At 37.7% G+C, this 23,088-nt stretch overlaps 2 protein-coding genes and 1 long non-coding RNA gene across 3 annotated transcripts; 2 read left to right on the forward strand and 1 right to left on the reverse strand.

Moving 5' to 3' along the window:
• Positions 1-237: 237 nt before the first annotated feature.
• LOC131307976 (uncharacterized) lies at positions 238-2,732 on the reverse strand. The gene is made up of 4 exons (XR_009194262.1): positions 2,655-2,732; positions 1,737-2,126; positions 1,533-1,630; positions 238-773 (listed from the first exon to the last, which is right to left on the reverse strand). It is a non-coding gene; the product is annotated as an uncharacterized LOC131307976 (long non-coding RNA).
• Position 2,733: 1 nt separating this feature from the next.
• Positions 2,734-5,265, forward strand: LOC131307975 (K(+) efflux antiporter 3, chloroplastic-like). Its single transcript, XM_058334754.1, has 4 exons — positions 2,734-3,132; positions 3,532-3,603; positions 3,686-3,784; positions 4,633-5,265. The coding sequence occupies exons 1-4, from the start codon at positions 2,986-2,988 to the stop codon at positions 4,891-4,893; spliced, it is 579 nt and encodes a 192-aa protein (XP_058190737.1). The 5' UTR covers positions 2,734-2,985; the 3' UTR covers positions 4,894-5,265.
• A 5,040-nt stretch (positions 5,266-10,305) lies between these two features.
• On the forward strand, positions 10,306-15,972 carry LOC131307182 (mRNA cap guanine-N7 methyltransferase 1-like). Its single transcript, XM_058333592.1, has 13 exons — positions 10,306-10,831; positions 11,463-11,602; positions 11,705-11,772; positions 11,882-11,954; positions 12,440-12,541; positions 12,796-12,852; positions 13,117-13,144; positions 13,639-13,703; positions 13,818-13,868; positions 14,427-14,489; positions 14,971-15,094; positions 15,408-15,469; positions 15,584-15,972. The coding sequence occupies exons 1-13, from the start codon at positions 10,753-10,755 to the stop codon at positions 15,680-15,682; spliced, it is 1,011 nt and encodes a 336-aa protein (XP_058189575.1). The 5' UTR covers positions 10,306-10,752; the 3' UTR covers positions 15,683-15,972.
• The last annotated feature ends 7,116 nt before the right edge of the window (positions 15,973-23,088 follow it).

Consider the following 23,088-nt stretch of genomic DNA (forward strand, 5'->3'; position numbering starts at 1 on the left):
CAATTTTTTGAGCGACAATAGTAATTTTTGGAGTGGCAATAGCATTTTTCTAGAGTAGCAATAGTAATTTTTAGAGTGACAATAGTAATTTTTGGTGTGGCAATAGTGAATGTTTGAGTGACACTAATAATTTTGGTGTGACAAAGAAATGGAATAACAATTCCTTAGTTTTTTGGATGGAATGGCAATTCATTTACAAAGGTGAATAGTGATTTCATTTTGAATCATCATTCCATTATACAAATTGTACCTAGAGTTTGAATTACAAAAGTTAAAGGGGGCAAAAAATTACATGTATCTACTCAAAGCGAAAAGGTTTAGACCTAACCATGAAGATCCCCTGAAGTTGCAAAAAGAATCACCATTCCCCTCTAACAATGGTACAAAATGAAAATGTGATAAGCCCATATCAAAGTTAGAACCAGCAACACTATTGCAACCTCTTCTTCTTGCTGCCATCTGAATTGCCATCATCAAGCATGAACAGATCATCGCCATCGTCATTGTCATCAATTTCGTGCAGTTCGTCTTTAGAAGAATCAGGAATGGTAGCATGAGACATTTCAGGCAACTTTCGTTTCTTCCGAGTAGTAACGCTCTCAATTCCTGTCGGAACAATTTCTATATCACTATCTTCTTTGGTCTCCAGAGAAACTGCCTCAGATGCATTTGATGTGCTCGCACCATTTTCAGTAGAAGTGGTCTTATCCTTTTCTTTTGTCCATCCAGAGAGAACCATCCCATCAGGTTCTTTCTCCTCGTCGAAGTTGTCTCTATGGCATGACATGTAAACAACACTTCTCAAGTAGCAGCTCGAATGTGATATTATAGATAGAGACACCCCATGAATAGATATCGAAGTCAATCACCAAATGCATTCCACAAAATTTAAGGGGTACAATAACAACCAACTATTTTAACCTATATAAAGATGTGTCTCTCCAGTAACGAAGCAACTAAATATTCTACCCTCCGGTCTTTTTGCGCTCTCAGAAAGTTAGAAGCAGCTGCCATCCTTCTCCCAAGGGTCTCAATTCTCGCCTCTGGCACTTGACAGCCAACTCCAGCCACCTCACCATCACTATCACAACCATTAAAATGAATTGTATAATCACATTGTAAAGAGTCGTCCATAAGGTAGCTGGAGTAGTGTCCTCAGGGAAGATTGTACAAACTACGAAGGGAAGGGACTAGCGAGGGTTGGGTAGGGTAGGTGAGAATAGAGGCTTCCTAAGTGAGATCTAAAATTGAAAGAGTGCTTTTGGGCCTTTTTGAAGGTGGTCTATGGGAGTCAACCAAGCCATAAACAATATCTAGCATCTAGCAACAAGTGGTTCCACAACTTCTAAATAAGTTCAACTTTTTGGTTTCCTATTTGACCCACTAATACTACCAATAAATAAGCAAATACCTAATGATGACAAGTTCCAAACTACAAGATGTGCATGTAATCACCACCCCAACAGAAAGAAAGAAAAAGAGAGCTGATAGTTACGGCGTCCCAAAAAACATAGCAAAAAAATTAAACAAACCTGTGCTTAATATCGATATTGCAGGACAGTTCTTGCTGAAGGTCCTCAACTGTGAGAATGGTCCCACCCAAGACTGGAGAAGGCTACTCAGACAGAACCTGAGGGGGGAAGGGAAGAGTCAAGAATAATGTAAGGCACGATGCAAGTCATCGCCAAACCACAGCAACCCCAAAAATTCAGAACAATGACTTGAGCAATGGATACCTTTTCTAGGTTTGCTTCATAGTTGGCCACCATGTCTTCTTCAAGATCATCACAAACCTCATAAAGAAGGGCTGACCCATGCATAACCAAAGGAAAACTCCTGCCAAGCTTCACTTTGACAATCTTTTCAATGAAATCCCTCAACTTTGAATGGGAAGTGTTAACCTCAAGCAACAAGGGCGTTTGCTCACAAACATACAGCCTGAGGTTAGCAGGAAGTAGCGGACCCAGATTTGGACTACCAACAACAAAAAAAAAAAAAAACACCCACAAGAACAAAGAGAACATAAATGCACCTCAGAACAAACATAGCAGGATTTGTTTGGCTCAAACGGCTCAACTGGCATAAGAAGCATCTTCCTTGAGGGATGTTCAAGGCAATATGTCATCCTACACAGATTTTTGAATCATCAGCATGCTTTATGGAAACTTATAATTCATGTAAAAAGTACATTCCTGATTGCCTCTACTTCTGCAGACAACAAGATGCAAAAAGTAAAATAAAGAACATAGACCATTTAGATCACCTGCCCAAATTTTTTCCCAACAAAGGGCATTTGTGAACAGAGTCAATGCATTTTCAGACTTGCTCTATGTGAAACACCAAAAATCCAGTGTATAAATACTCATTTTCAATACTGCAACAGATGCTGGAATTTTAGTTACTTAGTGAGAGTGGAGTTCTCCTTTAACTCAAGCACTGATCTACTTTTTATATGGCTTCAAAACAGGCACAATTGTATATTATAAGAAGCTACGCATCAAACAAAGCGGCCCCCCAGAAACAGCAGATACATCTAACAGTGGAACAAACCCAACAAAGATGTAGTTACACGGAACTCCATGAAAAGAGGTCTAGAAATGCAATAGTTCAAACAAAGACATGCTTAGATAAACACCAAAATAATGGTGCCCCACCTGTAATTGTTTGCATCATTCTGTAGCACCTTAATTGCCTCGATCACAATCAATCCAGCAATAATAGCATTTGTTGTTTGCAGCTCCTTTTCCGGGAGTGGCCAAATGTACTTTCTCTTTTGGCAGGTTTGATTGTTATCAAGACATTAATTATAACAGCAATTGGTCCCCGTGTTGGACTAACTTTACAAGAGAGTTTAAGAATAGGATTGCTTCAGTCCCAAGGGGGGGAGTTTGGATTTGTAGTTTTCTCTCTAGCAACAGGTAAGTTTTAGTAAATCGTTGTGCATGAGTGCATGCGATTTTTGCCTACTGATTCCAGTTTGGATTTATGCCTTGTAGGCTCGGAGTGCTACTACTGGAGTTTAACAAACTGCTCATAATTTTTGTTGTGCCGTCAATGGCATTGACACCCTTTCTTAATGACTTTGGAAGAACGGCTGCTGATTTTATTGGTGAAAAGTTTGATTTGGAGGAGGTAAGTCACTAAGTTTTACTGTTGATCGTCGGTCTCAAGTCTTCATTGCAAATGAGAGAACTGGGTAACCCGGTCAGCCACTGATGTGTTTGGACTTTGGAGTCGATTGATAAAGCTAATATTTTACTACACCTACGGCTTCTGACAACTAATGTGGTTGGTAGTTGGATTTATTTCCTAGATGGCAGGAACTAAATTAAATTAGTTATTGAGAGAAAGCTGTACTATTATCTAGTCTAATAATACAGCAACGCGTCACTTTTGATATAGATAGAGAGGGTATCAATTCAAGTAGCTTGAAGGTAGTTGAGATTGCTTTAATCTATTACAAGGTTTTATGCTAACTGCAGAGAGTTACATTTATTTCTTTAACAGCTTTATCTTTGCTTAACTTGACAGAAACCTGCTGACACGGTAAACTTTGATGCTAGCAAACCAGTTGTTATTCTGGGGTTTGGGCAAATGGGTCAGGTAGAGCGATGTTTGTAAACAATTTCCAAAATCTAGCAGATGTGGTCTACTTTGCCAGTTTTAAAATCTTCCTGCAGTACAGGTCCTCGCCAATTTCCTGGTGGCACCGCTGGCTTCTGGTGTAGATGACGTTGCCGGGTGGCCTTATGTGGCTTTTGACATTGATTTCTCTGTAGTGAAGGTTGGTTGTTTCATTCATTTTGCCGTTCTTAGAATTCTTGATATCAGTAGTATGAGTTGAACTTGTCCTCCTATCTTAAGTAATGAATTTTCGCAGAGGTTAGATGTATTCTAATTTGTTAGATATTCTTCTTACATAAAGATTTAATCAGTCAGAGACCACTGCAAATGTCTCTTGTGGTACATTGCAATTTTGGTCATTGGGGGACCAAGCATTTGTGTTCTGTAGGAAATTCACACCTTGGAGGTTCTGACCATGTTGAGCATTGATCGACTATGTTGACTGCTCCAAGTATCTTTACCTTCGATGTGTCCTGATGGAATATTCCCAGTAGTCTGACATGTGCACATATATATGTTACATGGAAATTGCAGTTCCTTATGTTAAATGAATGATTGAAACAATCCCTAGGTTCTTTAAGATGCTGCTATGTGATGTTTTTTTTCCCTTCATGACATTACTGTTTGGTAGCCTGATGTGCGTTGTTAGGCCCCATTTCTAATATTTTAAGCTTTCGAGGGAATTGTTGATCTAACGTGGTATTATAAATTTGGTTTCCCATTTTCGTTTTGCTTCTCTCCTTTTATACATGTGTGCATCTCCATGTGCAAGACGAGGTTGCAAGTGAGAGAGGGTGTAGGGTTTGTTGACTTAAGTAGTTGAGCACATTTTTTATTGTATTAAGTTTTGGGGACAATTGGTGGCCAAATGAAAATCTTCAATTAAACGTTTCATTTTTCCTTGGCGCAGTTATTCGTGGAATCAAATCTTCTAATTACATGAAATTCCTTCTGTTTGGTATGCATTGAAAATATTATCCAAGTGACGGTGCTGATTTTTTGTATCAGGCATCTAGGAAACTTGGGTTTCCAGTCCTCTATGGTGATGCATCACGTCCCACAGTTCTGCAGTCAGCTGGTATTTCTTCCCCCAGAGCTATCATGGTCATGTACACAGGGAAGAAGAAGACAATGGAGGCTGTTCAAAGGCTGCGGCTTGCATTCCCCGCGGTATCCTTCCCTACCACCGCATGCACAAAAACACACAAACACTTGCACACTCACAATAGGGGTGGGCCCCACACATCCCTATTGTGTGCGTGTGTGTAAGTGTTTGTGTGTTCTGTGTGTGGTCCAATACTTATTGATAATTGAATGAAACTGCATTACTAATCAAATAAAGAGGAAGAAGAATTGCAATAGTACTTCCATTTTGTGTTGCTCGACAATAAGCAGGATAGACCTTCGAACATGGAATGGATAGAACTTGGAACATAATGACCATCTGGGATAGATTTCGTTTGTCTATTTTAATTTTCTTTTTCTCTACCTTGGTCCGCCAAGTGCCAGCTCTTCCAATGAAGAGCTTATGAAGCTCAGACCCAAATTTCCGAAGGAAAAGCTATTGTCCGTACTAGTCATTATTATTTGTGAAGGAAAACCTTTTGATGTCATATCATTTATTCATTGATGAATTTTGCAATCACGGACCCTAGGAAGAGTCCAAGACCATGGAAGCGATGAAAGGAAGATGGTACTCCACCCACTGTGACACTGTCCTTTTGTCATGTTCTCATGTCCAAACTGCAACACCTTATCATTGCAGTACACAATTGAGAATTTGAAAATTTGAAGGTTATTAATTATATAATACTTTCTTGTACGTATAAGCCCTATTTTTAGGTTGAAAATTTCAGAAGACAGTGGCCTCAAAAGCCTCTGTCTTACTGTTGGGCCTGCATTTGTAGATCATCATATTATAGCATATGTCATTGGTGTAAATCAGTATGTCGACTATAATAATTTTAGATTGTACTTCCATGACCTATTTCCAAAGACCACCATTAAATTTGGATTTGTATGCATAGGGTGAAGGTTTGACACCGATCCGCGTGTCAAAAATATAGTGTCAATTGTTAAGTGCACCTCCCTGAATATCCGTATCTTGAGACAGTCGGATAATTATTTTGTTTTAGTGAACTCTCATTTTTTCACAAAAAATTGAATAAATTATAAGTTTTTGAATTAAATTTTGTAGAGAAAGAATTTAAATTAAACTAATTTGAGAGGAAATTGTAGTTGTATTCGAAAATTTGGATATAGTACTTACTTTTTGGTGAATTTATTGGATGAAAAATTTGAGCGAGAACTTTATTTTTAGTTTCAATTATTGAGGTATTGTGTAGGGACAAATAAAATTTTGAAAAAATAGTGTGGAGGGAATCGAAAATTAAGATAATATGATGTAAAATTTAAAATTTGAAAAAATAATGTGGCGGAAATTGAAAATAATTAGTGGTATGGTATTTTACTGATTATAACTATCATTAACTGAACATTCCGATTGAATTTTTTAATTCGACACCTTGGGAGTATGAAAACGAAAATTTATGGTGTTGTCATAACAAATTTGGTTATATTACTGAATTTGTGGTATGGTATTTTGCTAATTATACTATTGTTAATTGAACATTTCGATTGAATCTTTTTATACGACACATTGTGAGTATGAAAACGTCAATTTATGGTGTTATCATAACAAATTTGGTTATATTACTGAATTTTTGGTATGGTATTTTGCTAATTATATTATCGTTAATTAAACATTCCGATTGAATTTTTTAAATGACATGTTGTAGGTATAAAAACGTCAATTTATAGTGTTGTCATAACAAATTTGGTTATATTACTAAATTTGTGGCATGGTATTTTACTGATTATAACTATCGTTAATTGAATATTCCGATTGAATTTTTTTAAACGACATGTTATGAGTATTAAAACGTCAATTTATGGTGTTGTCATAACAAATTTGGTTATATTACTGAATTTTTGGTATGGTATTTTACTGATTATAACTATCGTTAATTGAACATTCCGATTGAATTTTTTTAAACATGTTATGGGTATAAAAACGTCAATTTATGGTGTTGTCATAATAAATTTGGTTATATTACTGAATTTGTGGTATGGTATTTTGCTAATTATACTATTGTTAACTGAACATTCCGATTGAATCTTTTTATACAACACATTGTGAGTATGAAAACGTCAATTTATGGTGTTATCATAACAAATTTGGTTATATTACTGAATTTTTGGTATGGTATTTAGCTAATTATATTATCGTTAATTAAACATTACGAATGAATTTTTTAAACGACATGTTGTGGGTATAAAAACGTCAATTTATAGTGTTGTTATAACAAATTTGGTTATATTACTAAATTTGTGGTATGGTATTTTACTGATTATAACTATTGTTAATTGAACATTCCGATTGAATTTTTTTAAACGACATGTTATGGGTATAAAAACGTCAATTTATGGTGTTGAATTTGGTTATATTACTGAATTTTTGGTATGGTATTTTGCTAATAAGTACTATCGTTAATTGAACATTCCGATTTAATTTTTTTTAAACGACATGTTATGGGTATAAAAACGTCAATTTATGAGGTTGTCATAACAAATTTGGTTATATTACTAAATTTGTGATTTTTTTTGTCTTGTTATGAAATATTTTAATCAATTTCCTTTGCTATGACAGTTGTGGGTATGAAAATGCTAAATTATGGTATTGTCATAACAATTGTGGTTTGTTATATAATTTGAAGTATTTAAAGATGTTTTCTTTTGATACGACACGTTGTGGTAAGAAAATGACAATTTTAGGTGTTGTCATAACAAATTTGGTTATTTTACTGAATTTGTGATATTTTACACATATATTTTGTTTGGGTATAATAATTATTGATTCTGGTACGACATATTTTGATTTTGTTACGGAATATCATACGTGTCAAAGAATTTTTGGTACGACTCATTGTGGTTAGCTAGATAATGCCAATTTATGGTGTTGTTAAAACATTTGTGGGTAGTATTATTTAATTTTTGATATTGTACACATATATTTGGTTATGGTACAAGTATTATGGTTTCTAGTACGAATAATTATGGTTACATAATAACATTATTTTTTAATTATGGGTAACCTGCTAATGACCTGTTCAACAGGTAAATTTTAAAGTAGATGTCGTAACTAGCATCAAAAATATGCATTAGAAAACCAAAAAACGTCATAATGAAAATCACAAATTGTCATATTTTAGACATACGGTATACCATGTGTACCATAGCTTCCTCCTACTTTTTGTGTTACCGTGATACTAAAATAATGAAATCATAATCGGCAAAATTGAAGAAAAACAGAACCTAAAAACCACATAAAAATGATCAAGACTAGTGTTGACACTATGTCCTTAAAATAGATTTGTCACTGCTGCAATGCTAACGGAATCTTTAAACGTCAATCCCCAAGATACAATGATCGAAATCCAATCAATGGGTCTGGCGGACCAGCGACTCAAGTTTTTTACTCCCGCGTATGAAGACTCAAGACTCATAGCAAAATCAATCAAAAAACTACTCCCTATTATTCGAAAAAATAAACGATGGAACCACATATATCTAGAAGTATACGTGACTCTTCCAAATAGTCACGAACAAAGAGACACTTGTACTATTCATCCGAGCAAGTGTCAACGGATAGACACAACTCCACGCAAATAATTAATCCAACCAAAAATGAAGACCATAAGCTCCTCAAATTTGTGGAAGTGCATATGCTCAGTGGGAGATGCAGTGTCATGGGGAGGATTATATGGACTAGAAGAGTAATCCCACCGGATTAACAATGAGGCTCCATTCGTCTGACCGGATTAAACTTCGAAAAACTTCGAATCAGACTAAGCTTTTGCTGCTAGCTAGGATTAAATATCTATTTGTGGAATAGCTAGGAATGAATATCTATTCCTAGTGTCATGTCTACACTCACCATTTCTCCCAGTCATACTATGTTCGTTCACATCTCTAATTAAAGGGGAAGACTCAGCAGTCAGCACGAGCCATATCATTTGCAGATGCATTAGTACTTATCAGACGACGACAAATGCAGATGTACTATTACCTTCTCTATGTTTTCTTCATTCAGCTCAACGCCAGTTTCCTCATCTGCTATTGGTTCCAAAGCAACTATTTCAGGGATTTTTTCCCATTAAACGGCGCTCAAATCTCGATACCCATCTTCATAGTCGTCACAGAACTTGGACAGGAGCCGCATGCTTCAGGTAGGTTCAACCTCACAACATTGCCCCTCAATTTCGTGTAGGGTCACTTTACCATCGTCTGCAATGAGATAAGGTTGAATTTCATCCAGCACACCCTCCACATTTTCTACAGTTCAGGGCAATTTCACAGCAGAATCTGGTGTCGCTACTTCTTTTGCAACTGAATAACAAACAGATTTAATTACGAAATTTGAATAAAAATATCATCGACTACCGCATAATGAAGAACAAAAATCACATTTCAAATCTTTCCAGGACTCAAACTCTTCTATTTGTCTCAAGACGGAACATGATATCTATCTCAAGAGAGAGATTTGCCAATTCACTCGTATATCAAGAATTCCATAAAACGAATGCAACCCAAGCACAAAAAGACATAACCAAAGACGGACACAGAATTTGGCCTTAAAAGGCTGTAAATGTACATACAACCAATACAAATTGCAAAGAAAATGTAGTTAACGGAGCGTTTTAAAATTAACAGAGAATTCTTACACGAGGATAAAAAATTCTTGCATCAATCCTCGTGTCTCAAAAAATTGGAAACTGGTAGAACACTAATGTTGGTCATATTGAATAAAGGACTTGGGGTGATTAGTCTTAAATTTGAAGAAAACCCATCTGAATTCACAAGGCTCAAATTGGCTGGTGGTTTTTCTCCTGGCAAGAAAAAACCAAAGCTTTCTACCTCATCCAACTCTGTTATGAGAGATTTGGCCACAGCTAATGATCCACCAGATAATCAACAAGGGGCTTTTATACATCGAAATTCACATACAAGTACATCTTCAATAAATGAAAAATGATAGTTTTGGTGATAAAGACCGGCGATAATAACAAGAAACGCCATAAAAAAAATCCAAACACCGACAAAAAAGTTCGACCTGAATTAAATTAGGTAACATAGAATGATGAAATCGATGGCCTAAATGTACTAATGTACAATTCGATACCTGAAATGCCAGGCCAGATTCACTTTGAATAGAAAAAAGCGTAGGCCGTAGAAATCGCGTCTTTAACATACGAGTTTAAGAATGTAGAAAAATGATGTCGCACAGCTGGATATTTCGGGAAGATTTATCAAAACCGTGTCGTACAGTATTCATAGAGACTTCTCATCTTCAACCTGAGAAGTATATTAAAACAAAGTGGCACCCTGTAATTGGTAAATTGTGAACTCATCTAGCGTTTATTCTTCGATCCAAATTTTCCAAGTTGTAGATCTTATACATAACAGAAAACATTCCAAAGTTCATGTTAATCTATCAGCAATTGGTACATAATCGGAGATGATTTATACGATTGTTTTTTACTCAAAATGGAACCGGCCACACTTGATAAAATAACCAGCTCTTAAGCTCCCACTATAAGAACTGCAATGCGTAATTAGTCAAATTGTGATCTCATTCCGGATTCATTTCTTGATCCAAACTGATCAAGTTGTAGAGATTGTCAAGAAGATGAACCACGTTGAAGATAATGTTAGTCGAATGCCGATTATTACCTGATCGGAGGTGATCGGTGTGAATTTATTTTTCTGAAAATAGAACTGGCTACACTGGATCGATCCCATCTTAGTACTGAAGGAATTCACTCCGTTTTCATCACTCTCCCACTTCGATTCACAGAGGGAATTCGTCCAGATTGTCAAGAAGATGAACCATGTTCACAGAGAGAATTCGTCGAACACTTTTTCGCCCACTTCGATTCAGCCTCCCTCATAATTTTCCCTCCAATATCAAACCCAAAAACATTCAATCCAGATTGAATCACAGAATTCTATTCCACAACCTCAACTTGTAGATTATGAAGGGGCCGTTTTTATTGCTGTCATTTGGAGATGAAGAGAGGACACGAGGAGTCTTCATCGTCGGCCTCTCTCGGACCGCCTCAATCCAAATTCAGACACAATCCAGATGGTATATTTCTCGATTTGTCATCTACAGTTCATTTTTTTTTATCGAGGACTATTGATTTGAGGGTTTTAGGAGACGTATTATTTGATAATTTTGGTTACTCTGTTGAGAAATCGGCCATACCAACAAACAAGAACAGAAACTAAGAATGCAAGGCAGAATTTTTTTTTATGCTGTTTCCCGACTATATAGTTGAGTATATACACGGCTTACACCAGTCTGCTATGAAACAAAAGAAGAAGTGTAAGATACATCGGGTGTTGTGTATAGCAAGTATTTATAACCTAGACTTCACATCATGCCTCCGACTCCCGTGAACTGACCAGGTCAAACCCCGAGTAGTCAACGAAGCGCGGCCCAAATTGAATCAGGCTTTAGGAAGCCCAAGATAGTGTTATCTGAGATTGATTGCCGTCCATTTGGATGTTAAGAATAAAGCAGAAGAAACTGAAAGAAAGTTTGAATCCCAACTATGTTCAGGGTTTCCACTTTGAGGAAGCTTTTACGAAAGAGTGATTTAAAATTTAAGCTAAGGTGGAGAATTGACATTCTATTATCTTGCTACTACATTTTCTTTGCAGGCAAATAGAGTTGTTGAATTTTCGTAATGAAATGTTTTTTGTGTGATGGTCAGGCGATTCACAGTTTTTGGAGGATGAGAGTACAAAGATATTTGCCAGGAAAGTGGCTGACCATTATAGTGCACGGACGAATCAAACTCTAGAAGAGCGAGAAGCTAGTCCTATTATTCATTTGAAGAAACTTAACAACTGGGTACTGCATACTATCTTGTGGAACACGTTTTTCTCTTTGAAACCAATGGTAGATTGATTTATTATCTATTAAGGCTGTTCTACTTTCTGTTTCGGTAAACAGATTAAAAGTGTCCTAATTCAACTGTATGCACACCGCGGAGACACTGTTCTTGATCTTGCTTGTGGCAAGGTACCACAAGACCCTTGCATTGTAGAAATCCTTGTTGATATTTAGCTACCTAGGTGTTTTGTGCACGTATTTGAAATCATGTCCCTTGGACTTCTTAAACATTTGCTTGGGTGGAGATCTAATCAAATGGGACAAAGCAAATATTGGATATTACGTTGGCATTGATATAGCTGAAGGCTCGGTAAGCTATGAACTTTCAATGTCTGTTTTTCCATTTGTTACTCTACTTTAGTGGGCAGTGGATAGTGAAGCTTGTTATGGTATTAAATTTAACCAAGTTGGACCTGTGCGCATTTCTTTGGGGTCCAGCGTGGAGTGGAAAATGCGAAAGCTTTCCTTGGCCATGAATTACTTGCTACTTTTTCGTGTCTTCTCTCAGTGAGTTTTTAGCTGGCCGATTACTGGTAAAAAGAAAAACAGCATATAGATGGACTTGTAATAACACCATCATCTTCGAAAAAGTTCACATTTGTGTTCTGGTAGATCCCACAAATAGAATTAGTTTTGATAACTTGTTTGAGGGAATACATTTTCTGTCGTCTTTTTTTTTTTTTTTTTTGTGTGTGTGGCTGGGGGGGGGTGTTAATTATTGAATGAGGTTTTGAACCAATCGTTTAGATCAATTTTGCTAACAAATGAAAAATCATGTTCAACAATTGTGGACAGATAGAAGATTGCCGTACACGCTACAATGGTGATGCAAAACATCATCAACGTCGTAAAAAGTTCACATTCCCTGCGCGTCTTATGTGTGGAGATTGTTTTGAGGTAACTTTGTGCTACTTCGTGGGATGAATGGCCCAACTGAGTGTTTGGGATATTGATTTAACTAAAATTTTAAGGTTGAACTCTGGAAGTTACTTGGCTGGTGAACTTTACCTCCAAAATTAGTGGCCTTATGAGCTGCTTTGCTTTATGGTGCTGAACCAGCACCTTAGTAATATGAAGGCCGGATTCCTCTTGGCGAAAGAGGAAGAGAGAATAATACAATCTCATTTATGATATTTTTCTCTGGTTATCAGGTCTGTCTGGACAATGTTTTGGAAGAAGATTCCCCCTTTGATATATTTAGTTGCCAGGTGAATGATTCGTTTGTCGTTATGCATGATAAATTGATATATTTTTTTAAATTTTTAAATTTTCTATTGTTTGTTTCTTTTTGGGTTATACGTAAGCTTTTACTTTAGGAATATCTTCAGGAAATGATCTCTCTGCAAACAATTTGACAAATCAGATTCCTTGTTTGATTGTGATTGGAAATTAACGCCATATCTCAAGTCAATTATGCAAGTTCTGCATTTTGTTTTCTTAGTTTTTGAGTTTAATGGATTATCGATGGTTAATTGGCCATCATCAAAAAACTAAGAGAAGGTGTTTTTTGGTTCTGGTTTTCTCTTTTTCCTTCCGTATTTACTGCAATGAAAAAGAGTCTAAATCTTTGAGTGGTATATATGGTGAATTGTTGGCAGTTGCTCTCTGCAGATAGTCTTAATGTAGTCACTCCTCTTTGTTTCGTTGCACTATGTGGCATGATCTGAACCTGGAAAAGAAACCCCATTGGTCAGTTGCTTTATGCTAGAAACCCCATTCTCTTTTTCCTTCCGGTTTTTAGCATGATGTGAATTGTTGGCAGTTGCTCTACCCGAGAGACTTCTGACCTGGAAAAGAAACCTCATTAGTCATGGTGATTGCCTTAACAATCAGAGTTCGTTTTGAAAATGTGTAATGCTTATGAACTTTTTGTTCTTGGAACAGAATAATATGCATGTGTGAGACAAAAGGCCTTTTGTTGATTTCTACATAAGCATTGAAATTCCAGGTTTTTCAATTTGTGATGGGTGTTACTTTCACTTGTGAATATGCAGCTGAAGGACTGGTTTTTGGTAATAGTGTCTACTGGATACGTTTTGATGAAGAATTTTCTGACAAGGTGATATTCTCATAGATGTAGTGATATGGTATTTGGGCGCTATTAAATTACCATTTTCATTTTCTGCTGTTGGGTATTGTACGTGATAGAATTTATTTTTGTTTCCTGGTTCAGAAATTTAAGTCTTCAAGTCCCTTTGGTATAAAGTACAAGTTCCACCTTGAGGTAACATTCCCTCAAATTCTCTTCTCTGATTTCTACCTACTAAGTTAATTGTATTTTGTCAAATGGGGTCTACAGACCTTCTTGCTTGACTCTTTTTTGGCTATCTGGGGTCATGGCAATGGTTATATTTCCTCAAATAGGGTCTACGGACCTTCTTGCTCGACTCTTTTTTAGCCATCTAGGGTCACGGCAAGTTTAAGTAAGAACATGATCAACTGCGGTTGTGCATTGGGTACTTTGAAGTGTCTTTTGCAGTCAATCATGCTATGACTACTGGTTGCTTACGTCTTTCTGTGTACCCTTCCTTGCTCTCTTTTTTTTTGATTATAAATTATCTGCACCCCTCCTTAATCTGTTAATGATTTTGTTGCTTTTCCAAGAAAGAAAGAAAAGCAGAAAGGTTTTTTATCCCCCAACTCTATTGCAAATTCTGTGGGTTCTCTCCATGTAGTTGTTACAGGGTATTATTGTCCTTCGACCATCCCTTTTATTGTTACACTAAGTATCGATCTATGTTTAGTCGTTCTACAAATATATTGAAACAGTGAACCTTTGCAGGATGCTGTTGATTGTCCGGAGTGGATTGTTCCATTTCACATCTTCAAATCATTGGCAGAAGAGGTATAAATGTGTTTGCTACATTTTGCCCATCTTGGCTGCTGAACATAATACACCACTCGTTCATGCATGTTAGTCTATTCCTTTTGTCTCCTTAAACACCCATCTCTTGTTTCTAAACGAAGAAATGACAGTTGGAAAAAGGGGTGTACTTGGGATTGGAGACAACTGTCTAGCTAGACTGTCCTCTAAAGATACATGTTTTGTTCTCTCGCCTTTGGATGGCTGCCTTACCCAATGCTTTTAGAAAGGATGAGAATGGACTCCAGTCAGTCACACAGTGAAGCCAGAAGTGCAATCTTGAACATTACTTGAATAAGGAAACTTAAAATGTTATTATATGCACCATTTTTATCATTCCATACTCCTCAAACTATTTAGATGTGTTCCTGCTTTGAAAGAATATCTGGAGATAGTCTGAATGTTAGCATTAAGATGCGTGGTAAGAATGTTGATGGAGCTTTTCTTGTTTTGAGTTATGCAGTACAATTTGGAGCTAGTTTTAGTGAAAAACTTGCATGAACTTGTGGATGAATACTTGAAGAGACCAGAATTTGTTGAGCTCATGCGGAGACTTGGGGCCTTGGGAGATGGAAACAAAGACCCGACTAAGTCTGACATGCTCTTTGTTTCTCGTTCTTTTTCTTTTTTCCTATTCCCTTTTTCAGTGTATTGAGATTTCGGTCTCTGTAATTCAACTTTTATGTTGTTGGGAATCGTGTAAACTTCAGAAACTAACGACCAATAACTCATTTTAATACTGAGTTCCCTTCTTCCTTCTGGGTTTTAGTATCATGCGCCACATGTACCAGCTTCGTACTGATTTTTTGTTTCAACTTTCAAGCCATACTATCTTTGGTTTCTGCGTCTTGTGCTTGAGACTTGAAACATATATTATTGGTTTTGCCTTGCAATATCCAGGTACATTATCACCGGATGAGTGGGAAGTAGCTTATCTGTATCTATCATTTGTATTGAGGAAGGTAAACGCTGCATCCCTGTTATTGTGGAATTCCAGATGTCGTATTGGTGTATGAAACAAGTGTGTGTATTTAATTCTACTGAGCTTATGGGTGAATATTGTACGTTTCTTGCAGCGAGGCCAACCTGAGCAGACGTGTGTAAATGGTAGACGAGACAAAGGCAAGATGCTTATATCAAAAGAAGACATAATGTTTATTGACCAATCATCGTGAGTCGGAAATTAGTCCCAAAATCTATCACGGTATGGGACCTTAAAGCGAAACACGGAAGAATGCCCTAGGCCCTAGGCCAAACACGACGTGTTTCTTATTTATCGTCTACGACTTTGTTATAGATTTAACTCGCCATAGAATTTTGTAGAATTCAAGAAAAAATGCAATGTAGCAGTGGTTTTCCCAGCTTATGCTTCCAAGGAAATACATTGAATGTATGTATATTCCTTGTAATGTATTGAAACAGTTGAGCTTGCTCCTCGGGTGAAACAATGGATGGAATTTGAATCTCTCTCTCTCTCTCTCTTGAAGCTATTATATGCCCAACTGAAATTAAAAGGTTTAGTCATATTAGATTGATATCTTACATTAGAAGATTACAACCTTTTCTCAAGATACCCAAGTTTTTGTAGTAAATTCAAACATTTGACAAATTTACGTATCTTTCTATCCGTATTGAATCTCGTATCCTATCTGTGCATCATATATTTAAATTATACCAAACCACACCAAACCTTAATTCCCAGTCAATTGGGTCGGCTACAAAATTAGTTTTCTCCATTGAGCGCATCCAGTTCCCTGATATTCAAAAAAACATAGATCCTTTGGACCTAACACATCAAAAAGGTTGTGCCCCAGATTTGCCCAAAAGCTCATACGCACCCCCAATCGCACAGAACACAAAGAATTTACGTGGTTCCCCAAAGAACGGGTACTTCCACGAGAGGAGAGGAGTGTTTCACCATATGAGAAATACAAAAATGTTACATGGGGGTACCAATCACTCAACTTCTCAGTGTATCTCTCTCAACGCACGCTCTCCTGCCAGAGTGCCAAAGCCTTACTGGAGGAGCTCGGCTCCCTCCCAAAGGAGGAGCCCTCACACTACTCTGCTCTCTCCGCTCTGTTATTACATAGACCTATAGCAATGGGCTGAAGAAAACTTCCAAGAGCATTGAATGCTCTTCATGCATGATCTTCCCAGAGTGTCTACAATTTCTGCTCTTGGTCTTCCTTGACGCCATGGTTGACGTCATCACCATTCCATCCCCCACTTGGGTGCCAAGTTGCCAACAAATATTGAACTTCTAGCCCTCCCCTCCTTAGAGGGTAGTGTTACCTGCTAAGGTAACCATATTGCTTTTCCTAACTACTGGATCGTGTCCCATTCAAACTAAAGCCGCTAGAGTAAATTTCTACCCATCCCCTTCTCTTAATTGTTACCATCGGCTGTAGCCATTTCGCTGTTCTTAACTACTCTATTGGCCAATCTACCAAAGTAATGTTCAAACCACACTAACACATTCAAAATAAGCATTTTCGCCCCCAATTTCTCGATATATTCTCTCGCTAAACAAACAAAGCTTAGCCTTCACCGAAGTTATCAAGTAACAGTCACAAAGCAGGTAGAGAGAGAGAGAGAGAGAGAGAGTACCGATAGTAGTGTCTCTGAAGCTTTTGAGAAACTAAAGAGGATCGAACCGCGGAAGACCACAGTGACAGGGCTTCCTTCCACCACCGCTTAACGATATCAAAAGCGTCGAATTTGTTAGTCCCAATGCAATTCCAGCCCTTGTAGATCTCCTTGATCAGTTCGGAGTATTCTGCGGGGTTGAAGTCTAGGTGGTTTTAGAGAGAGAGAATGTGTGTGTGTGGTTCTGTTTTGAGTCTCTCTCAGTGCCATGGGAGGACGACGGTGGATGGTGAACTGAATACGTTTTTTTACTTAGTTTATGACGAAAGCATGTTTGTCAACCATGCATTCTAATCCACTGGCCATGATCTTTTATTCCCTAGCCATGGAAATTACCCTTGGCCGCTTACAATTGCACTCGGCCGCTGAAAATTGCTCTTGGCCGCTGAAAATTGCACTTGGCATTGAAAACTGCTCTTGGACGCTTAAAATTGCACGTGGCTGCTTTGATCTTCGCCGTAAGAAATTGGTCGTAGTCCAAGTTTATGAGGAAAGCGTGTTTGTCAACCACAATTGTGATCCCGGTTTGTGATCTTTTCTTCCCTGGCCGTAGTAAATTACTATTGGCCGCTTAAAATTTCACTTGGCCATTTAAAATTGCATTTGGCCGCTTAACATTGCAGTTGGCCGCGTAACATGACTATTGGCCGCTTAAAATTGCACTTGACCGCTTAAAACTGCTCCGCCGCTTAAAATTGCACTTGGCCGCTTTAAACTGCTCTTGGCCGCTTAAAAGTGCACTTGGCCGCTTAAAACTGCTTAGCCGCTTAAAATTGCACTTGGCCGCTTTAAACTGCTCTTAGCCGCTTAAAATTGCACTTGGCCGCTTAAAATTGCACTTGGCCGCTTCAAACTGCTCTCAGCCTCTTAAAATTGCAATTGGCCGCTTAAAACTGATCTTGGCCGCTGAAAATTGTAATTTCTATATTTTGTTTTATTATTTTTGACATCAAATTAAAGTATTCATTTAATTTGTGTAAACAAATATTTTTTTTTCGGAGTTTGAAAATCCACGAATTCTCGTAAGGGACATTTAAATTGGGAAGATAGAATTATATGTTTCTTAAAGTAATTTTTCATTTCTTCCGTGTTTCCCCCCGCCCCCAATTTCCCTTTTCCTGTAAAGGAACGACATTCTATGTTACTACATATGTCCCCATGTAATAGTCTTTTTTTGTGCTCATTTTATTGGACAAAACCCACATGTCTGAGTTCAGAGCAGATGCCCATCCATCTACAATTGGTGGAGAGAAACATGATTGTATGCATTGGAGCTTACCGGGAGTTAACGGATACTTGGAATGACTTTTTTTATAACTCATCGAAACAACATTAAGGAGCGGATCAGAGATGTAATTGTACTATTTCTTAAAGTAGAAGTATGAAAATCATTTACCTACTTTTGAATTGCTAATAAATTTTACATCCAATATGAATCTTTTTTTATGTAGATTTCAATTTGTTTATTAGACAATATTTTCGAAATCGCATAAAACATTATGAATGACAAGATGTAAGAAAATTGAAAAGTGGTACGAACTTTCAAAAAAGACTATTAATCTGCTCTGAACTCAAACACGTGGGTTATGTCCAATAAAATTAGCACAGAGCCATGGAGGGCCTTGTACACCGTAACTCCTATAGGATCCGGGATAACATAATGGGTAGATTTATACCTCCCTGCTTTGACCATCTAGAAGGCACTCTTTACCATGTATCCAGAAGCCGCAGAACTCGAGTTTCTTAATAGAGGAAAAGATAATGCACCCAACGTTTGCAATAGATTGTACATAATGACCGAGAGATAGTATTACCGGTGTCTCGTGTTAAAGATGAGGATATCATGGAAAATAAAAGATTGGGCCATGTTCCTTCTGGAACATCAACAAATTTATGTTTCTTTCTATCTGTATTGAATCTTGTATCCTTTACATGCCTTGTATATCTAAACAAAACAAAACCAAACCAAACCTTCATTCCAAATAAATTGGGTCGGCTACACCATTTCGGTACAAAATACTCATGAATCGACCTCAACCATAACTAAAACCTACTGCAACCATTATCGATTCAAACAACACAATGGCTGTGTAAAATATACAGTTTTCCCAGCAACAAAATGAACCCTTGCAGTAAGAATGGAACAGTTACCTCTCAACTCCGCTCGGCACCTTGATGTTGCTTAGATGAGAGATAAACAAGTCATTCCAAGTATCTGTAACACCCGGTAAGCACTAGTGCATACAATTGTCATGTTTCTTTCCACCAGCCGAAGATGGATTGACATCTGCTCTATTAGCAAACATCACGGGAAGATCACTCCACACACGGCAACAATCAATTAGGATCATGATTAGTCCCATAATTATTGGATTATTATTCTACATTCCATACTTATCCTTTCCTAGTTAGTTGCATCTCTTTCCTATATATGTATAGCTGTATTCTACAATTAATTCTATGGAGAAACAATTCATATTCAACAGAAATTCTTGATTTATCATGGTATCAGAGCGCAGTTCGTGCTCTTCTTCTTCCGCATAAAACAAACTGGAGGAACACAACAGCTTCAATCTTTTGTCCATCTTTACCGACATGGCCGATGCCCAAGAGAAGATTAAGAAATTAATTTTTGATAACTCCTCTCCTTATTTTTTGCACTCCGCCGATCAGCCCCGAAATCCCCTTGTTGATGTTGCTTGACCCACACAAACTATGGGTCTCGTGCTATCACCATGGCTCTTTGTGCGAAAAATAAATTAGGCTTCATCGACAACTCACTCCTGTCCCCAACAGATGAGGATATTAAGCCCTTTGGAAACGAGTTTCAATAATGGTTCTTTCATGGATGCTTAATAGCATCGACAACTCGATCACACCAAGTTTAACAAGTTGCTGTATGCCGTACGAACTGTGGTGTGAACTCGAGTCAAGATTCACTCAAGGCAATAATGCTACCATCTTCAAAATCCAAAGGGAGATCGGCAATCTTCAGCAAGGTAATCTCTATACCACTAATTATTACAACAGCTTCAAGACGCTTGGGATCAACTTGATGGTATCGATCCACCTCCGGAATGTACGTGTAACACCACCAAGGCATGGCAAAAAAAGGTGTCGAATGGACGTGTATACAACTTTTGATGGGTATCAAATGAACCCTATCATGTTCTTCACACTCAAATTCTCACCATGGATCCGCTACCCAACCTTGGGAAGGTCCATGGCTTACTAATCTCAGAAGAACACACCAAGACTCCACAACTCGTCCCCACCATTCAACCCATCCAAGAACATTTGGCTATGATGAGTCAGAAAATTCAACCTCAACAAAATCGACCCAAACCCAACAATGGGCCGCAGCGAAATCCACAAGTTCCTCATTTTTTTCCATAAAATCAAACAAGAGGCCAATCTTATACCCAACCCCAACAGCCCGTTTATGCTGGACCTACACCCCGCTAGCAGCACTCTTCCGCCCGCAACAATCAACCCCGCTAGCAGCAGCACGCCCAACGGCTTGACCCGCCAACTCAACCCAGCAAAGATCCAAATGCTCTATGCACTCATTGCAACCGTACGGGTCATTACAAGTCGATCAGGATGTTTTAAGCTCATCGGGTACCCGGATTGGTTCTTCAACCGCCTTCCGAACCCGTCCAATTATGCAACACAATCATCCGTCATAGATTTCAATTCTCACTTGAGTCCCGCCGAGGCATCCCAAGCATATGATTTTTACGATAATCCATCTGCACTATTTTCTGGTAATAACAATTTTTATTTCACATGATTGGATTATTGATTGTGCAGTGGGGCCTCATTTCATATGACGCCCCATCTATCTCTTTTTAACTCATACATATACAGTCACAGATAAAATTTTGCCAGTTTGATCGGCCTCTGATTCTACCCATTCTGTCTCCCATACAGGAAAAATAAATATCCCTCCTTCCATTACTCTCGTTTATGTATCGCATGTCCCTAGCTTTCGTTTCAATTTATTATTTGTACAAAAATTATCCCGTGACTTTAAGTGCATTGTTTTCTTTTTTCCCAATTTTTGCCTCTTTTAGGACCTGAAATCTAAGACTATGATTGGAGCAGCTGAGGCACACAATGGCTTGTACTACCTCTGCACATCACTCTCCACCGCCCTCGTAGCTCCAACCGATGATTCCACCCTATGGCACCAAAGATTAGGTCATCCATCACCTGCCAATTTACCTCGTTCTCTTATGAAATGCACTACTAATAATACTTGCCCTTGTGATGCTTGTTTGTGCGGCAAACACACTAGACTACCTTTTAATTTAATTCTCAATAAAAGTGATATTCCGTTTGCTCGTATATTTGTTGACATTTGGGGTGGCTATTATACTCCTTCAACTTGTGGGGCTCGTTATTTTTTCACAATAGTTGATGATTGCACACGCACTACTTGGGTGTATTTATTGTGTTACAAATCGGATGCTTTTTCCAAAATCCAATTTTTCCTCAACATTGTCAGGACACAATTTAATACCAAAGTTAAATGTTTTCGTTCCGACAACGGCTCTGAATTCATATCTCAATGCAATTCTAAAACTATTTCACGACAATGGCATTTTACAAGAACTAACCTGTGTTTATACACCCCAACAAAATGGTGTAGCTGAACGTAAGCACTGTCACATATTAAATGTTGGCTAGCTACTTACGTTTCCACGCCCATCTTCCCATCAAATTTTGGGAATTTATCATGCTCTGTACTCAGACACATGGGTTAGGTCCAATTAATATATTGAACGCCCCCATTGAGGGCCATGGACAAATGCAGGTTCACCATTTGCACCTCCACATTTGTTCCGTTACTAATAAAGGAGAAAAGATTTTAAACTTAAAAAAAAAAACAGCTGGTCAGAACCTGACTGTGGAATGAAAATAGGTTTGGCTAGCAAAAACTTGTCTTTGGAAAAACCTTTTGAAAACTACACACTTTTCAGGAAACAAAGAAAATAAGTTCAAATTTTCAAAAACAGTTTCCACTATATGAAAGCAAAGAGCATTAAAAAATTTCATTGTTTCCTTTCCGAAATATACATTAGAAAAGAAGAAAATGAAAACAATAACAATAACACTCTGCTAATGAAAAATATATATCTACTGAGAGAAGAACTACAAAGTTTTAAGAATTGGATGTAACTGATGACAAGAACCACCTGGGTCCCAATCACCCCCTTCAAAATGTTGAGGGGATTGGGTATGTAAAAATATGCTTGCACTTTGTTTCATTCTTTCCTCCACAAATGATATCTGGCATCTTCACACATATCAGAAGCTGGAAAAAGAAAATAAGCCACACACAAACACACGTAATTCCGATTGGCATCTGGGCAGGTTATCGAGTGGACATTTGCATTTTTTATCTTTGCAACATCATGTCATTGTGAATTTCGAATAAGTAACTACTATTAATTTTGTCGGTCAACTTAGCTTATTTACTTTGTCTAATTTCTAATTCCCAAAAGATATGTTTGGATGGCGGGAATAATGGGAATCGAAATCGAATTTCCCACCATTCCATACTTTGAGTGGTCCATTACAAGGAATTCCATTCTAGTAGTGGACAATTACATTGACCTTTAGCAACGGACAGAAGAAAACTTCCAAGAGCATTAAATGCTCTTCACGCATGATCTTCCCAGAGTGTCTACAATTTGGGTGCCAAGTTGCCAACAAAAATTGAACTTCTAGCCCTCCCCTCCTTAGAGGGTAGTGTTACCCGCTAAGGTAACCATATTGCTTTTCCTAATTACCGGATCGTGTCCCATTGAAACTAAAGCCACTAGAGTCAATTTCTACCCATCCCCTTCTCATAATTGTTACCATCGGCAGTAGCCATTTCGCTGTTCTTAACTACTCCATTGGCCAATCTACAAAAGTAATGTCC

The sequence above is a fragment of the Rhododendron vialii genome, chromosome 11a, assembly GCF_030253575.1.
Source record: "Rhododendron vialii isolate Sample 1 chromosome 11a, ASM3025357v1".
In the NCBI taxonomy this organism is placed as follows: Eukaryota; Viridiplantae; Streptophyta; class Magnoliopsida; order Ericales; family Ericaceae; genus Rhododendron; species Rhododendron vialii.